Here is an 18,377-nt window from a genome sequence, read left to right on the forward strand (position 1 = left end):
AGAAATGACCCAGAATATGCTTTATAGCGGTGGGAAGTGAGCCCAAAGCAGAAGAGATTTGCCTCTGGATGGACACAAGCAGGCCTTGGAAGCCCAGGGCTTTGGAACCAAATTGGCCGGGGTTTGAATCCTGACTCCACCAGTTTCTGATTGTGACCTTGAGCCTCAGTTTCCACATCTGGAAAGTGGGGGGTCATATCGTGCCTACTTCTTTCATTCATTTGAAAGTTTGGGGACTTTCCTCGTGGCGCAGTGATTGAGACTCCGCCTGCCAATGCAGGGGTCACGTGTTCGATCCCTGGTCCGGGAAGATCGCACATGCCATGGAGCAGCTAAGCCAGCGTGCCACAACTACTGAGCTTGTGCTCTAGAGACTGCGAGCCACAACTACTGAGCCTGCATGCCACAACTACTGAAGTCCACGCACCTACAACCTCGCAACAAAAGAAGCCACTGCCAGGAGAAGCCCTCGCACCGCAACGAAGAGTAGCCCCTGCTCTCCGCAGCTAGAGAAAGCCTGCGTGCAGCAACGAAGACCCAACGCAGACAAAAATAAATAATAAATAAATAAATAAATATGTTTACTGAGTGCCTATTATGTGCCAAGCTCTGTTCTAAGTGCTGGAGTTTCAGTGATAAGCAAGTCAGCCCCAGAGTTTGCCCTCGTGGTCTGTGCAGCTTGTGGAGGAAGTAAACCACAATACAGAAAACAAGTAAATAGTAATAGCTAACATTTATTGAGCACTTACTATGTGCCAAGCACTCAGTTATTTTCATCACCATTTTACAGATAAAGAAACAGGCACAGAGCTCATAAGATAATTTCAGGTCCTGGCATTACAGAGATAAGATAGAGTGATATGGTCAGGGATGGGAGGGTGAGGCTAATTTAGAGAGAGTGGGGCCAGCAAAAGTCTTTCTGAGGAAGTGACATTTGAGCTGAGATGTAAATGACAAGAAGAAAGCAGTCACACAAGGTGGGGTGGGGGTGGGGGTAGGAAGTAGCTTCCCACGTAGAGGGAAGAGTAAGTGCAAAGGTCCAGAGGTAAGTATGAGTTTGGCATATTCCTGGGGCAACAAGAAGACCGGTGAGGATGGAGCTGTGGAGGAGGAGGAGAGCAGGAGGTAGATGAGGTCAGGGAGGTAATGGGCCTGCAGATCTCGCAGGACCTCGAAGATTGTGGGCAGATGTTGGCGGTTTGTCACTGTATCCTCCATAAGCCCTAGTGAGGCCACCTATGTAAATCACACATGAGAACAGTGCCTGGCACACAGTAGGCACACATAAATGACAGCAACCCCTATTCATTTCTCAGTGAAACCTACTATATAAGATCAATAACGGGTTCCAAGTGATGACCAAAATAGACATGGGCCATTATCCTTCTACGATCACAGCTAACTGTGTCACTGACAGAAACAATGCAGGAACTCAGATTTCCTGCTTCCCAAACACCCATTTCTCCCACCCTCCACCTCCCTGAGCTCCAATTCTAGGAGAGGGGAAATCAGACTCCTACATACAGAACAGTGTGCAGCAGGCTGCAATGTGCTAAGGGCTGTTACCGGAGCGTCCCCAGAGGCCTGTGGGAGCCCAAGGGAGTTCAGATCCTGAAGGCTCTTGTGTGTTGGGGGTGGGAAGTGCAACCAGGTTGTGAATGAAGGAACCACAGCGGGAGGAGTTTAGGCTGGTGGGTTGTTGGGGCAGGTGACACACAAAGATGAGTCAGTCCTTGCTCTGTGTGCATACAGTGACCTTGGCCCAATAGCTTGGCTTTTCCTTCTCTGCCAAATGGGAGTCATCCCACCACCCACTTCCCAGGGGAGAAGAGCAGGTTCAGTGAGCTCATGCCTGTTAAGTGCTGCTCGGCACAGTGGGTTTTGGGTAAGGCTAATAGAGCTAGTTTTATTACAAGTGCTTTCTCAGATAGATGTTAAAGGCCCCGGGTGACAGGAGGGGGGAGGGGGCAGCTTTGCCAGGGGGCTGGGAGCAGGGCTCACCGTCATGCTTTGTCTTTTCTCTCTGCCTCTAGGTTTCCTTCTCTCTCTTCTAGGTTTCCAGCTGCTTTTCTCTCTCATCTCTGTCTCTCTTTATGTCTCCGTCTGGAAATTGGGTCCTTGATGTATCACTTATGAGCTAAGTCACCTTGAGCAAGTTACTGCCTCTCTCTGAGCCTCAGTTTCTTCTTCTGGAAAATGGAAATGAAAATGCCTCTGTTACAGGTCTGTTATGAGGATCAAGTGAGATACGTATATGTAAAATGCCCAATATATGGTACAATCATTATTATTCATTAGCCTGATTTGGGACTGATTTTTTCTCAGCCTCTTTTTTTTTTTTTTTTTTGACCATGCCGCGTGGCATGCAGGATCTTAGTTCCCCGGACAGGGATCGAACCCATAGCCCCTGCAGTGGAAGTATGGAGTCTTAACCACTGGACTGCCAGGGAAGTCCTTTCCTCTGTCTTTCTGACTCTTTCTTTCTTTGTGTTTCTCTTTCTACCTCTCCTTCTGTTAGTCTGTCTCCCTAAGTCTATACCTGGGCTGGGAGCTCCATGAGGGCAGGGCAAGGGCTATCTTGGCCATCCAGGCCCCCAGCATCACCAAGCCCAGGGCCTGATATATAACAAGTACCCAATAAAGTAAATTGAATCCAGCTCTGTGCCGAACCCGTGTTGGGTGATGCTGGGGACCCAGTAGTGACTGAGACAGCCCCAGCCCTGCCCTCGCAGAGCTCATGGTTCAGGAGAAGAAATCATTATTTGTTGAGTGACTGAGCTAATTTTGAGGTGGGCTTGGAAGACTTGACCAAAATTGTGTGGAAGTATGTGAGGCGGAAAAAACTGCTGGAACCGAGGTTGGGGTGCTGGAAAGGGTTTGAAGAGTCGGGAAGTGATGGAGAGAAGGCTGGAGAGCTCAGCAAAGGCCTGGAAGGCTGTGAGAGGAGCCTGAGGGAGCCATGGCAGGTTCTGAGCAGGAGAGGGACAGGGACAGGTTTGTGCTTTAGCAGGACCACTCTCACTGCCTGGCTGCTCTGGGGAGGTTGGGGGATGGATGGAAAGGAGAGGGACACGACTGGGGCAGCAGAACAGGGAGAGAAGGGTCCTGGATCAGAGTAGGGGCTGGGAGGAGAGGGAGGAAGAGCCAGATTCTAAAAACCAGGAAAGGGGACTTCTCTGGCGGTCCAGTGGTTAGGACTCCACGCTTTCACTGCCGAGGGCACGGGTTCGATCCCTGGTCGGAGAGCTAAGATCCCACAAGTTGCATGGTGTGGCCAAAAAATAAAATTAAAATTAAATAATATAATATAAAACAAAGTAAGTACAAACCAGGAGGAAAATGCCAGCCTGCTCTCCATGACGCTAGAAAATGGGCTTGAGGGATGGCCCACCACCACCAGGGGGCAGCCAGGGCTCCAGGTTTGAATGTCTCAGAGGCTCCTCCCAGGGGCAGGGAGCATTGCTCCTTGATCTGGAGGTGGTGGCAGGTGGGAGCTGTCTTTGGGGCCCCAGCGGAGAGCCCCTCTGCTCTCCTGCCCTCCCATCCTGGCCTCTTGGTTCCCTGGAGCCCTCAGTCCACCAGCAAGAGATTATGTCAACACAGCCCCGCTGCTTCTGCCCGGGACAATATTTGCCCTCAGGATCTGGGAAGGTTGCTATGGAGACTGGGGACGTGCTGCAGGAGGGTGGGGGGCAGTGAGGGGGGAGAGGCAGGTTCAGGGGAAGCACCCCCCCTCCTGGAAGAGGGTGAAGGGAGCCAGGCCTCATCTCTGTCTCATCTCTATCTGATTGTGTCTTTGAGAGTTTATCCCCGTCCTCATTTATCTGTGTTCCAAGTCTCTCTGTCTCTCTGGACCGTTTCTTCATCTCTGTCTCTGATTATCGCTCTGATACCTGTCTCTGGGTCTCTGTCTCTCAGGTCTCCTCTCTCTGAGTCTCTTTCTCTGTCCTTTTACTCTCTCTCTCTCTCTTTAGGTTCCCATCCCTAGGTTTCTCCACGTCTCTGTGTCTCTCTTGGTATTATGTCTCTATGTCTCGGTCTCTCTTCGGGTCTTGTCTCTGTCTTTCTGGGTCTCATGTCCTTCTTTGTCTCTGTCTCTCTCTTGAGTCCCATGTTTTTTGTGTTGGTCTCTCTAGGCCCCCATCTCTGGATCTCTGTCTCTGGGTTCCTGTCTTTCTCTGGATCCTATGTATGTGTGTGTGTGTCTCTCTCTGGGTTTCTGTCTTTCAGGCCTTGTCTCTCCGCAGTCCCCAGGGGGCCATCTTGGCCTCCCATTTCTGGCCTCAGTCCCTATGGGGCCCCCCTCTCCCCATCTCTCTCTGCCTCATTTCTCCTGCACCATCTGCCGGCACTCCAGGCCCCTGCCTGCTCCCCACAGGCTCTTCTTGGCCAGGCAGCCCCATGGGGGGAGGCACAGGTCCCCCAGCTTCATCCTGAGGTGGGGGGAGCACTGCCTGGTCAGGCCTGGGGTGGAGGGAACAACAGCCTGGAGACCCGGGACCAGGGGACATGGAGAGAGAAAAACAGACAGACACCCTGAGAGGAGATAGGAAAAGAGGGATGAGAAAGGAGAAAGCTTCAAGACAGGCAAGAAGAGACTGACCTGGAGAATGGAGTGAGCAAGAGAGATGAGGAGGGGGCGAAAGGGAACCTGGAGGGAAGAGAAAAGACAGTCTAGCCGACAAGAGCAGAAGACAGACAAACTGAGTGCGGGCTTAGAGGAAAGGAGAAAGGAGACATTCAGACCGAGGAGAGAGGAGATGGCGTGGAGAGAGATGGATGATAGAGAAGAACAGGGGGACAGGGCAGGGCTGCTTCTCTGCCTGCAGCTTCCAGAAGCGCTGAGCGTGGGGATGGGGGAGGGCCCCTGTGGCCACCCCTGTGGCCCTGGTGCCTCCTCCCCAGACCCTGGGAGACTGTAAAAGCCCTCAGGAGGGCTGAGATGGGCAGGGGTCCAGTCGGGGACCCAGGCATCACCCCTCCTGTCCTTCACGCCCACCCCCCACCCAGTGCTCTGTTCTGCCTTGTGCTTTCCCAGAGGGACTTGATGAGGGAGGGGCGAGGGGCTCTGAGCCCCGCTGCTCATCTCCCGGCTCCTGCCTTGGTTATCTTTCCTCAGGGTCCCCGTCTTTCAGGCTCTCTCTCCCTCCACCCCTCCCCATCTCCATCTTCCAATTTGTATCTATTCTCTCTCTGTCTTTCTCCCTCTCTTGGTCCGTTTTCTCTCCCCTGTTTTGTTTTGTTCTCTCTCTCTCTCTCTCTCTCTCTCTCTCTCTCTCTCTCTCTCTCTCGGTATTTCTCTCTACTTTTTTGTCCTTTTCTATTTCTTTCTCACTATCTGTCTCTCTTAGTCTCTGTCATCTCTGCCTCTTCCTGTCTCTGCCTTTCTCTGCCTGTCTCTGGTTTTTCTTGGTCCTTGGTTTCTTTTCCTGTCTCTCTCACCACCTCAGTTCCTCTCCCCTGCTTCCCCCTCCTGCCCCCAGCCTCTCTCCTCCCACTTTCCAGCCTCCCCCCACCTTCCCATCCCTAGCAAGTGACCCCCAGGCCCTCTTGAGGCCAAGAAGAGACTCCCTCCCAACTCCAGCCTCTTCCCGAGGTGCCGGGCAATCTCAGACCCCTCCCCTCTCCACTTCAACTGAGCCTTTCCCAGGACCCAGAGGGCGCCAGGAATGTGGGGCAGAGAGCAGGGAGGCCAGCTGGAGGTCAGGAAGCCAGGACCCACCCATGTCAACCCCCCTCCCCCAGACTGGTCTCCTTTTAGCCTCTGGTGCTGGATCTCACGCCACCCTTACTCCCTGCCCCTCACGGGGCCTCTGGGCCTCAGTTTCTCCTCTGCAAAATGGGCAGGCTCACCTCTGTCCCATTTACCTCACAGCTCCCCAGGGAGTGTGTGCTCGTGAATGTTACTAGTATGATTAACGTGCAGGAATTGGTGATTTGTATTAAAGGGGGAAGCGAGTGCTGAGAGCCGGGACGCAGTTTCTAAGCCAAATATTCTCCGCATTTCAGAGCAACGGAAAAGACTGAAAGTGGAGATTGTGAGGGGGCGTGCGATTCAGTGGTGACTGTGACCAGATCACGTGAGGCTATGGGTTCGTGTGTGATCATGGGATGATGATGTGTGATCCTGTGGAAAACTGTGTGACTGTGTGTGACTTGTGAGTGCAGGTGAGGCTGTGATGGAGCATTGTATGTTTGTATGACCTTAGCACTGGATGTGACTGAGGATGACAGTGTGACAATGTGACACCAGGAGCTCATGAGAGTGTGCCTTAGTGACACTGGGGGAATGTGTGTTGTTGGAATATGACTGTGGACTCTGTAGGTGATTATGTGAAGTGTGTGACTCGATGTGTGAGCGTGTTAATGGGTGGAGTTGTGTAACATTGTGTGTTACCTTCAGATCACGTCATTAAAGGATTGCATGACTGCGTGAGGAACCATATAACTGTCTGCTTTTATTTCGTCGACCATCATTCTTTGAGCCTCTGCTCTATGCCCCAACCTGTGCTGAGTGATGCTGGGGACCCAGTGGTGACTGAGATGCCCTGGCCCTGTCCTCAAGGGGCACACAGGCCAGTGAGGGGAGACAGACAGTGTTTGTGATGTGACCTAGTGATGGTGTGAATGTGTGTGTGATGGACACTGTATCATTGGGACTGTGGGAAGCTGTGATTGTGTTTCCGTGTGAGCAGAGGAGTCCACGCCCCAGGTATGTGGCTGTGTCACTGCGAATGACTGTTAGCCTGTGGGGGAGAGACTTTGGGTCTCTGGGTGTGACGCTGGATTGTAGGACTGTGAATGAACATGAAGAACATGTTCTGTGAGGAACAGTGTGTGAGATTCTGTGTCATGCCTCCCTGCGGCTGGGTGTATGGGATTGTGCGTGACACTGTGTGTGACTGCGACTCCGTGTGCAGTGGCTGAGTGGGGCGGGTGGGACAGTGTGAGAGGCTGTGCACCCTGGGAGGGGGGGTCCTCAGGATGATGACAGTGACTGTTCTCCCACGTGACCCTTGGCTGTGAGTGGCTGTGACACTCACACGCAACTGGCCCCCTGTGCTGGGTCTCTGCCCCGAGCTCCCCCTTCCTGTTCCTTGGCCCGCCCTGGCCCCGCCCCCTCCCACCACCCTAGGCTGTCACCTCTTCCAGAGCCCAGGCGAGGCAGTGGAGGCAGCAGCGTCAGAAGCAAGGGATCGAGAGGAGGGCTGGGGACAGGTGAGGGCTCCCCCCATCCCAGTCCGTTCCCCCTGCCACACGTCCCCCTCAAGTCTCTGGGCCCCTCTTTCTGCATTTCTTAGCCTGTGCTTTTGTCCCTCCGCCCCTCTGTGCCCACAGTCTATATCCTCCTTCTGTCTGTCTCTCAGCATCTCTGTCTCCACGTCTCACAATCTCTGTTTAGCCTCTAGATAGCTCTGTATCTCTGCCTCTTTCTCCCATTCTCTGTATCTCTCTCCACGTCTCTATCTCCTCTTTGTCTCCTAGCCCACATTTTTGTCTCTGTCTTCCTCTGCCTTTTGGTTTCTGGTCTCTTGCTGTGTGTCTCATCCTGTCTGTCTCTGTGTCTCTCAGTCTCTATATTTGTCTCATGTCTCTGTGACTCTGTGTCTTTCTGGGGCTCCAACCGAGATCCTCCTTGCTTTCCCCTTTCCCTACATGGTGCCGGCTGTGGGGTGTTGGGGGTTAGACCGATTTCCAGGCATCTGGACCCCTGCAGACCTAAGAGGGTCTGATGCCTCTCTGGTCCCTAGGAGACGACTGTCCTGCTGACTCTGGGTTTTATCCACAGTAGGGAAAGTTTGATACGGTCGGGTTCCTATCCGCGATTTGAAAACCCTTTGGGAGAGTGGGAACTTCAAGAGTCATTTCAAGCTCCGTGCCCGCCTCTCCAAGGTGGTCTCCAGGTTCCCCGGAGTCTCTAGGTCTATACTCCGGGTGACACTGGCGCTTTTGCCCAGCGCGGCTCTAAGGCAACCGCACTCTCAGCAAACACCCCCCTTCTACCGCCGCTGCCCCAGAAACAGCCGGGAGCGGGCCCGGGAGTCAGGTGTTGGATCTCGGTCTCCGCCCACTCCTCACCACTCCCGCCCCCCGCCCCAAATCACCACTCTTGGGGGAGGGGGCGCTGCCTCCGGGTACTTGAATCCCTCTGCGTGGTGGCGCTGGGGCTGGGGGAGGGGGGCGGCGGCTCCTGATTCTGCCCTCGGACCCCCAGAGCCGGCTGCCCTTGCGTGACCGGACCCGTCGCCCCCCATGCCCTGCCTCTCACACGATGCCGAGCTGTCCACCCTGGTGGCTGCTACTGCTGCTCTCGCTGTCGGAGCCGCTGCTCCGGAGGGCGGAGGTGAGAACCCGAGGAGCCAAGGAGCTCAAGGCTTGGAGGGATGTCTGGGGCCGGCTTTTAAGGCTTATCCCACTGGGAAGATTGTTTTAAGACCTCGCCGCCTCCTTCCCGTAAATTTCCTGAAGGTTTTCAGTTCCCCACAGCAACTCCCCTGGTGGTTTCTAGGCACCCCTCAAGACTTAGAAGAGGTTTCTAAGCCACCCAAGACTCCTGAGCAAAACAGGACAGCCCCTCCAAGTCCCTCTAGGGTGTTTCTGGCCCTCAGGAACCACGCTGCCTGGGAGCAGGGGTCAGCGCGGGGCGGGTTTGGGGGGGTCCACCTTTCTCTCTTTTTGTAGGCAGGCTCTGAGGGGCAGACGGCGGGAGAGCTGTACCAGCGTTGGGAACGGTACCGCAGGGAGTGCCAGGCGACACTGGAGGCTGCGGCGCCCCCAGCAGGTGTTACTGGGGTGGAGATCTGGGAGCAAGAGAAGGTCTGGGGCTGAGAGGGGTGGGCTTGAGGCCGGCCTAGGACTGATCCACGGGGCCTGAGAGAAGTCTGTGTTAAATGTGGGCGGCGTGGGAGTGGCCTGAGATGAACCTTGAAAAGGGAGGGGTCTTGGGCGAGGCCTATACTAGGTGGGTGGGACCTAGAGTGGACCGCGAAGAGGGAGTTTGGGGTGGAGCCTAGGAAGGGCCTTGCAGAGTGGGAAGCATCTGCGGCGGGAACTTGCTTGGTGGAAGGAGCCCAGAGCAGGGTTCGGAAGGTGGGCGGGGCCACAGCTGGTGGGAGGAGCTGTGACGGAGCAGGGACCCGACCACTCCAGGTGGGCGGGGCTGGGGCAGGGCTTGTGTGTGGAAGGCGGAGAAATATTGGGCGAGAGGTACAGAAGGTCCACCCGACATCTGGCCCCCACGCCCACCCCAGGCCTCGCCTGTAACGGGTCCTTTGATATGTACGTCTGCTGGGACCACACTGCACCCAATGCCACTGCCCGTGCGTCCTGCCCCTGGTACCTGCCCTGGAACCGCCATGGTGAGCTGCCTCGTGGACACCGGGCCCTCCCCTGACACAAACAGCTCTCTTTTAACCCTGACCCCAGACACCACTGCCCCGCAGCAATCCTGCTCCTCTTTGTCCGGCTGGGTGTCTCCTTCTGTCTGTCCACCCCTGGCTGGGTCACCGCATAATGCCCCTTCTCTGTCTCTGTATCTCTCTGAGGACCACAACGTTCTTATTTTCTCTCCTTTTCATGAGTCTGTTTCTGCACATCTTGGTCTTCCTTGCCTAACTAGCTGTGTGACCTAGGGTAGTTTATTTAATTTCTTTACGTCTCACTTTCCTCGTTTGTAAAATGATGTTTATGATAGTACTAAGTTCACAGGCTTGTTATGAATATTAAATTAATTGATACGTGTATAATGCTACATAAGGGTTTATCATCATCATATCACTGGATCTCTCTCTGCCTTCGTCTCACAATTTGTCTTTCTGCCTCCATCTCTGTGCCTCTGATCCCCTCCCTTGTTTCCCCACAGTGGCTGCAGGCTTTGTCCTCCGCCATTGTGGCAGTGATGGCCAATGGGGACCTTGGAGAGACCATTCTCAGTGTGAGAACCCAGAGAAGAATGGGGTTTTTCAGGTAAGAAGAGGTGAGGGATTCAGGGTAGGATGTCCAGACATAGGCAGAAAGCAGCCTCAGACAGAGCCTCAAACCCCTGGTACTGTTCAGGACTCTGGGTTCCAAGTGATAGAAATTCAGCTCCTTGTTTGAAGGAGAAAGAAAAAGAAATATATTGGCTTCTGTGATTGAAAAGTATAAGGCTACAGCTTCAGGCAGAGCTGGATCTGGGTGCTAAAATGATGTAGTTGGGAATCTCACCATATTGTTCCTCTGTTTTTCTGTATGATGGTGTCCTCTTCTCTGTGGAGTGGAAAAGGTGGCTCTCACTGGCACCAGGCTCACATTCCACCTACCAAGCAACAATGTAGGAAGACTGAGTTTTTGTCTCAATAGCTCTAACTTTATGTCCCAGGACTGACTGTCATTGGCCTGATTTGGGTCATATAACTGCCCTCGACTAATCGTTGTGTGTGTGTGTGTGTGTGTGTGTGTGTGTGTGTGTGGTGTAGTGTTAGATAGAATGCTTTGATTGGCTGGTCACATGCCCAGACTTGGAGTTGAGGGGCGGAGTGCCGCACTCAGACAATGGTAGGTGGATCCCCAAAGGAACACTGGGGTGTGGGGTACAAAGAGCAGATATCTCTCCAGCACCTTTGTGGCCCTAGGGGAAGAACTGAGCTCTGTTTCTGGGTCTTCCTGCCCCACCCCCAGGACCAAAGGCTCAGCTTGGAGCGGCTGCAGGTTGTGTACACCGTGGGCTACTCCCTGTCCCTTGCCACACTGCTGCTCGCCTTGCTCATCTTGAGTTTCTTCAGGTGGGACCCCCAGCCCTGAGCGGAGGCAGCAGAGACTGGGCTTCAGTTCTCCCAGTAAGATGGGGTAGTCAGGCTCCACCGGCAACAAGCATTTAATGGTGGTTCCGTGGGAAGGGCTGGGGGGTAGTTTAAGGGACTCTGTGTGGCCAAGGCCAGGTCCTCAGACTGCCTTCCCAATCCCCCAGGCGGCTGCGCTGCACTCGCAACTACATCCACATCAACCTGTTCATGTCTTTCATGCTGCGGGCAGCAGCCATCCTCACCCGAGACCGTCTGCTTCCTCCACCTGGCCCCTACCCTGGGGATCAGGCTCCTATCCTGTGGAACCGGGTGAGCACCGTCTCTCTCTTTCTCAAATTGGGATTCTCTCTCCTCTGGTGAGGCCAGAGGGTTTCCATTCCATTTACTACCTCCTACCCTATCGACAGTTAATCTCTCTTGACCCTTCCAACACAATTGGAGAGGGACACTCCCAACTCGGCCTCCCCCATCATTGAACTCTCCCACCCCATCACCTCCTCTATTGGAATTTTCCATTCCCGTTCTCTCAGTATCTCACCCATCGTTGGACTTTCGCACCAATGAGAGAAATCCCCTGCTAGAGGTGAGACGGTGGCAGGATGGGAGAAACTAACTAGTGGGGGGATTTGGTAGATACCAATTTGTTCCTGAGAGACAAGGTGGGAGAGACTAAACTCTAGGGACAGCGGGGAGGAAACCTATTAAGTTGGGCCATACCAATTGTTAAAAAGCCAAGGGGTGGGAGAGTCCATATGCTGGTGGGACATGAGAGAAAACTTTTGAGAGGTGGAGTAGTTGAGTGGAATTCTTAGAAGGAGATGGGGTGGGAGAGGCCATATTTGGGGAGATCTGGGGGGAACTCTGATAGCAAGATGTAAGATACCAATTAAAGATGTTAGAGTGGGAGAGTTCATATAGGGAAAGAGAATAGGGCGAGAGAAACCAAAACGACATCATCCTTTGGTGATATAGAATGAGAGGAGTATATTTGATGTCAAGAGACGACAAGAGATGGGGGTGGAGGGGGCCCTGACTGCCCCCTTCTCTTGTCTGGCCACCCCCTAGGCCCTAGCTGCCTGTCGCACGGCCCAGATCTTGACCCAGTACTGCGTGGGTGCCAACTACACGTGGCTGCTGGTGGAGGGCATCTACCTGCACAGCCTCCTGGTGCTTGTGGGAGGCTCCGAGGAGGGCCACTTCCGCTGCTACATGCTCCTCGGCTGGGGTGAGCCCCGACCCTGTCCCCTGCCCAGCCCAGCGCGCCTCCCCTCTCCCCAGCTACCCTGCTGGTCTACCTCAGGGGGTCTCCTCTCCTCTCTAGGCTTCTGCCTCCCCTTCCCGGCGGGGGAATTCCTCGGGTCTTGGGCCTGGCGGGGCCCGTGCGCACTCTGACAGCTGCGGCGGGGTGGGGGGCGGGGGTTGGGTCTGCACAGGGGCCCCCGCACTTTTCGTCATTCCTTGGGTGATCGTCAGGTACCTGTACGAGAACACGCAGTGAGTCGTGGGTCTGGGGCGGGGCTTGGGAGGTGGGCGGAGCTTTGAGGGACGCGGGAGGGGTGCGATGGAAACGTGGGGAGGTTCTAATTGCACCCAGGGACCTGGGTGGGTTCTGAAGGAACAGGTCGCTTAGCAAGTTGGGTTCCAGGACTACGGGAAGGGGAGGGATGAGGGCTGGGCCTAAGTAGTAGCGGACGGGGCTTTAAGGAAATGTGGGTGTGGCGTTAAGGAAGGTGGGCGGGGCCTGGGAGTTCAAGTGCTTAATTCGTCGAGCCTAAGGTTTTCTGTCCCTTAGCTCTACTCCCCCTCCTCCAGGTGCTGGGAGCGGAACGATATCAAGGGCATTTGGTGGATTATAAGGACCCCTATCCTGCTAACCATCTTGGTACGGCCGGCCCCACCTCTTTCAGGCTGGTCTCAGGGATTTCCTGTCCTGGGAAGCCGGGGCGGTGGGGGGTAGGCCTGAGAGGGGGGAACTGGCTCAGTCTCTCTCTCTCTCCCCCCGCAGATTAATTTTCTCATCTTTATCCGCATCCTTGGCATCCTCGCGTCAAAGCTGAGGACGCAACAGATGCGCTGCCCAGACTACCGACTGAGGTGAGGGAGGGCAGTGGGGACGGAGGGGAAGGTGGCTGGGTGCAAGATGGGGGACCCGGGGCCGTGGGACCACTGCCACCCTCTACCCCCAGGCTGGCTCGCTCCACGCTGACGCTGGTGCCCCTGCTGGGCGTCCACGAGGTGGTGTTTGCTCCCGTGACTGAGGAACAGGCCCGGGGTGCCCTGCGCTTGGCCAAGCTCAGCTTTGAGATCTTCCTCAGTTCTTTCCAGGTGCTTAAGCAGGGTGCAGGGGCTACGCCCTTTGACTTGGGGCCCTCCGACTCAGAGGGGCACGAGGGTTACAATCATCCTCTGGCGCAGCCACAGAATGGGGTGTGAAGATGGGATTTTGTTCATTCATTCTACACAAAATACTGAGCTAGCGCCGTCCCCGGGCTGGGGAAGCAGCAGAGAGGAGACAGGAGACCAGGCAGCCCCAGCAGTACTGCCTCCCGGTTAAGATAGAGGGCTTTGAGGCCAGCCAGGGCTGGGGCCAAATTTGGGTTGTCACTCCCAGCTCTGTGGCCTTCACCTCAGGGCCAGGGCAAGGGTGAGGCATCTGAAGTACCTAAAGCGCAAATTTTAAGGAAGGGCTCCCTGAAGTTGAAGGCCCACCCTGTCCGTGCTTGCCCTACCCTAGCCTCCACCCTGCTTTTTACCTTGTTGGGCCTCAGTTTTCTCATCTCTAAAGTGGGGACAATACTTGTCTCATTTCATAAGGCTGTTCATTCATTACATTCAGCAAAACTTTATTGAGCACTTACTATGTACCAAGCACTCTTCCAGGCTTACTATGGGGATACAGCCAAGAACCAAATGGTGCCTGCCCTCTAGTGAGAGAGACAGATGCTAAAGATACTATATAAGTAAAATATACAGAATGTCAGATGGTGAGACATGCCTAAAGGAGAGGGGAAGAAAGCAAGAAAACAGAGATGAGGAGCCAACAAAGAAGGATGGGGTTATAGACAGGGGGTCAGGGAAGGCCTCGCTGAAAAGACACTGGAGCAGAGACCCAAAGATGAGGGAACAAGCCAGGAAGATATTTGGGAAAAATGTTCCAGAAAGAGAAATGTGAAGTGCAAGATCCCTGAGGTGGGAGAGAGTACCTGTCATGATGGAAGAAGGTCAGCATGCCTCAGCAGGGGGAGCCAGTGAGACCAAGCGGGGGTGGTGGGGGGGGGAAGGACAGAGGTGAGATACCTGGGCAGATCCTTGAGCCAAACGAGGACTTTGGCTTTTCCTCTGAGTGAGGTGGGAGCCAAGAGGGCAGAGGGACGTGATCAGAGTTAGATATTAAAAGGATCGTGGAAAGTGATAAGAAATATCTTAATAATTACACATAAAATAATTGTCTTGCATTAATATATCAATTACTTTCTTAATTATATACTTTATATTTATTTAAATTTATATTTAAAATATGTATAAATTTATATAAATATAAAACTAATTCTTTATTAAAGTTTATAAGTAGGGAATTCCATGGCGGTCCAGTAGTTAGGACTCCGTGCCTTCACTGATGAGGGCCTGGGTTCGATCCCTGGTTGGGGAACTAAGATCCCACAAGCCGCACAGTGTGGCTAAATAAATAAAATCATGTAGTAAGTTATGATAAAATTCAGAAAAAGGTTTAACTATGTGCCACGCACTACGGCTTCTTGCATATTAATAATACCTCAATTCTCACGACCACCACTGTATTATTACTCCATTTTCCAGATAAAGAAACTGAGTCACAGAGGGGTTAAGCAGCTTACCCAAGTGGGGAAGAAAGTGGGGAAGCGGTGATCACATCCAAGCAGGCTCCCTCCCGGGTCACTTGTTCTTAACCTCCAGCCCTGATTGCTCAGCAAACTGGCGAGGGCAAGGGGGGATTCGGGAGCCAGGGAGAAGGTGACTGCAATAGTGTAGGACCAGGGTGGCGGCAGGCGAGGTGGTTTGGGGCCTGGAAGCGGTCAGAGCTCATTAAGGGGTGTTTATAACCCTGCCCCTGCCCCCAATTTAACACCGCACCTCCTCTGGCAGGGCTTTCTGGTCAGCGTCCTCTACTGCTTCATCAACAAGGAGGTAGGGAGAGCCCCGGCCCGCCGCCCACGCCCTCTGCCGGCCGCGCAGGGAATGGCGCGCCCCGCGCCGCCTCTGAGCGCTGTCCCGTTGCAGGTGCAGTCGGAGATCCGGCGGGGCTGGCACCAATGCCGCCTGCGCCACAGACTCGGCGAAGAGCCGTGCCAACCCCCCGAGCGCGCCTTCCGGACCCTGCCCTCGGGTTCCGGCCCCGGCCAGGTCGCCGCCGGCCGCGCTCTGTGCTCGAGGACACTCCCAGGTCCTGGGGGTGAGGCCAGCCATGTCTTAGAAAGTTACTGCTAGGCTGCGGGATTCTTGGGTCCATTCAATTAGCACGTATTTACTGAGCGCTTGCTGTGTACCAGGCCTGGTGTGGAGAGCGCTGGGGAAATGGGGAGGCGCGGGGGCGGGGGCGGAGGGGAAGGAAACAGAAGACAAGGTCCCTATTCTCCTAGAAATCACAACTGAGTGGGGAAACAGACCGTGAGGATAAACCAAGTTACATATACGCTGCGGAACGGCTTATAAAGAAAAGTTAGAAGGGGACCTAGTGTGGTCTGGGGCATCTCTGAGGAAGTGACATTTAAGCCATGCCTGAAAGAGGTGAAGGAGACACCTTTGGAAAGAATTCGCGGCGAGATTCTAGACAGAAGGAAGCACATCTGCGAAGGCCCTGGGGCGGGAAGGAGCTTGGCGGTGTCTGAGGAACAGAGAGGAGGCCTGCGTGTCTGGAGTGGGGTGAGTCAGAGCCAACAGATGGAGAGAGAAGTGGGACAGGGCAGAAGAGTGGGAATTTTATTTCAGGTGCACTGAAGGTTCTTTGGAGCGGCTCCTAATGGAGTGGGCTAAGTTTTTTAAACAGATCCCTCTGTCTGCCCTCTGGGGCAACAGATTATTAGGGGCAAGGGTGGCAGCTGGGAGCCCAGGGAGGAGGCTAATGCAGGTGGGAGGTGATGTTGGCTGGACCAGGGTGGTGGCCACATAGGGTGTGAAACAGTTAGATTCTAGAGCTGTTTTAAAGGTAGAACTGAGAGGACTTGCCGAGGAAGGAGAGAAGCCAGGGAAGACTTCTCGTTTGGGGTTGGAGAGAGGAAAGAGGGAGATGGGGTTCAGGGTGGGGAGAACCAATAGTGCTCTTTGGACATGTTAAGCTGGGAATAAGGGTCTGGAGCTCACAGGAGAGGTCAGAGTGAGAGACAGAAATACGAGTGGCACTGGGGTCCAGAGAGGAGGATTCTGTGTGTAGATATCAACATGGGCAATTCAGGGCAGGTGTCAGAGCTGAAACCTACATCCAGGGAGGCCAAGACCACTGCTAGCTGGAGTGTGTGGACACACATGTATACCCTTCTTGGTGGCTCCTGGGAACTAGGAGAATTAGGAGGAAAGCCAGCAGTCTCACTGTCGCTGGACCACCTGTACACATGCAAGACCCTCACTCCTAAATCCCTCCCCCACATAGACACACACTTAGATTCAGTTGGTACCTGGGTGTTGTCCATTCTTTTCCTTGGGGTCCCCAGCTCCCTGGACAGATATGGCCCATGGTCGCTGAACTCAGAGTCCTTTCAAGCATGTGGTCCTGCTGGGCCCCTCTTGTGGGTTCTGGGAAGGTGGGGGCCTAGGGCTGGGCCCTTGTAAATAAAGCATGAGAAACAGTTGTTTTTTGTGGGGGTGGGGGGTGGGAAAATCTTCTTGGCCAGGCCATAAGGGAAATGACAGAGGCGGGCTGTGTGGCCAGATGCCGGTGGTGGCTTTGCACCCTCTGGAGAGCAGTACTGCTCAACTTCAGCCACGTGTTGCCAAGAGATCATGGACACCATGCTGCCACCATCCTCCATGCCTAAGAGAACGTTCCGTTCCCAGCTGGGAACGTTCATGTGATCTCCTGTTATTTAAACTATTTACAATGTGTATGATTAAAAATTGTGTGTGTGCCAAACATTTTCTGAGAGCTGCTTCTCCAGAAAGTAGTGTAGAAATAATAAAGCTGCAGGAACCAGCCTAGTTCAAATCTTAGTTTTTGGCTACTGATTAGCTGTGTGACTTGGGGAAAATTCCTAACCTCTCTGTGCCTAAGTTTCACTTCTGGAAAATGGAAATAATGATGGTACCAACATCCTAGGGTTGCCTGAGATTCCAATGAGTAACTCTTAGGATACTGCCTGGTGCATGGAGCACACTTGGCCAGTTTGCCTAGTGCTTTTCCTGCAACCTGTTTTCACTTTCACTCACCGTAACGGAAGCGGGGATTAGAGACCATTTGGGCAGTGGGTTGGGTAAAGAGATGAGGAAATTCAGATTGATGCCAGGCAGGGGAGTCCTAGGCTAGAATCTTTGCTGCCAGCCTGCAAGGCAGGGAAAGGAATTCCTATTTCCCGGGGAGAACAGGAGGGATGTGGGGCAGGGATTCGAACTGTGACCCCGGGGCTTGTGCTGTCCCAGCTCCTGCACAAGAACCAAATCCTGGGGGTAAGTTTCCTGCGGCAGCATCATTCCCCACACTGTTATGGCTCCATCCTGCTCCCCGACAGTCATGAGGGCTTGGCTCCCTGGGTTTGAACTTGGCTCCATTGTCTCCTGAGCAATCCTGGGCAAGTCACCTACCTTCTCTGGGCCTCGGCTGTCTCATCTGTAAAATGGGGTACCTCTAGCATCTATCCCCCAGATGGTTGTTCAAATTAGATGTGAACCACTCAGTAAACATGAGCCTTTATTACCTCACAGCCATTGCCTTGCATGTGTCAGGCCTTCTCCTGCTGCAGGGTCCTCAGCTCTGTCGCTAACGGGATCATGGCTGCGCCTTGCACAGCTCAGTGTGTCAGACAACTCATTCGACCCTGACCTCAGACTTGCGAACTGCACCAGCCTGGCACTTGGCCTTATCTGGAGAACACAGATAAAGATGCAGAGACAGAACACAGAGAGAGCTGGAGGGTGGGGGTGGGGGGGGGGGAGCATGATGTGTGTGCGTCAGAGAAAGATAGGGATTTCTCTTAATCCACCCACAATAAGTAAGGTCCCCCTTTCCCACCTCTATCTCCCTACATTTGTCAGAGAATTTCTCTCAAGGGTAGTTAAGCTGTGATTTGAGGGCAGCAGAGTTCAGGGGCTAGGCCACAGGCTCAGGAGCAGGGTGGGTTTGAATGGTGGCATCACCACTTCCTGGCTGGATACCCCTGGGGAGGCGCCATCACCTCTTTGTGCCCCAGTCCCCGCCTCCGGAATTGGAAGTAATAAATCACAGTGCCTGCTCAGAGTTGTTAGGAAGTCTGAACAGCACAGAGTGCAGGGCCTGGCAACCGCACAGGTCAGGTGTCAGCTACAAATGCTGTTGGTATTGAGTACTAACTGCTTTAACTGCAGCTCTTTCTCCTGTCACTGAGGGCAGCTTGGGGGCTCTTCTCGGCATGGCTGTGTCCCCGGCATTGC

At 54.0% G+C, this 18,377-nt stretch overlaps 1 protein-coding gene across 1 annotated transcript; it reads left to right on the forward strand.

Moving 5' to 3' along the window:
- The first annotated feature begins 8,272 nt into the window (after positions 1–8,272).
- On the forward strand, positions 8,273–18,120 carry GIPR (gastric inhibitory polypeptide receptor). Its single transcript, XM_027080374.1, has 13 exons — positions 8,273–8,344; positions 8,683–8,782; positions 9,252–9,359; positions 9,863–9,966; positions 10,660–10,763; positions 10,949–11,093; positions 11,850–12,009; positions 12,218–12,278; positions 12,597–12,666; positions 12,790–12,878; positions 12,971–13,109; positions 14,907–14,948; positions 15,042–18,120. The coding sequence occupies exons 1-13, from the start codon at positions 8,273–8,275 to the stop codon at positions 15,246–15,248; spliced, it is 1,401 nt and encodes a 466-aa protein (XP_026936175.1). The 3' UTR covers positions 15,249–18,120.
- Positions 18,121–18,377: the final 257 nt, after the last annotated feature.

The sequence above is a fragment of the Aethalodelphis obliquidens genome, unplaced genomic scaffold, assembly GCF_003676395.1.
Source record: "Aethalodelphis obliquidens isolate GAN/ISIS:26980383/991018 unplaced genomic scaffold, ASM367639v1 scaffold43, whole genome shotgun sequence".
Taxonomy (NCBI): domain Eukaryota; kingdom Metazoa; phylum Chordata; class Mammalia; order Artiodactyla; family Delphinidae; genus Aethalodelphis; species Aethalodelphis obliquidens.

Excerpts from the sequence above, each read along its gene's own strand:
- GIPR (XM_027080374.1), top strand. The coding sequence starts at position 8,273 with ATGCCGAGCTGTCCACCCTGGTGGCTGCTACTGCTGCTCTCGCTGTCG. Across the intron at positions 12,279-12,596 it reads TACCTGTACGAGAACACGCA|GTGCTGGGAGCGGAACGATA; the intron begins GTGAGTCGTGGG and ends CCCCTCCTCCAG. Across the intron at positions 13,110-14,906 it reads TCTTCCTCAGTTCTTTCCAG|GGCTTTCTGGTCAGCGTCCT; the intron begins GTGCTTAAGCAG and ends CTCCTCTGGCAG.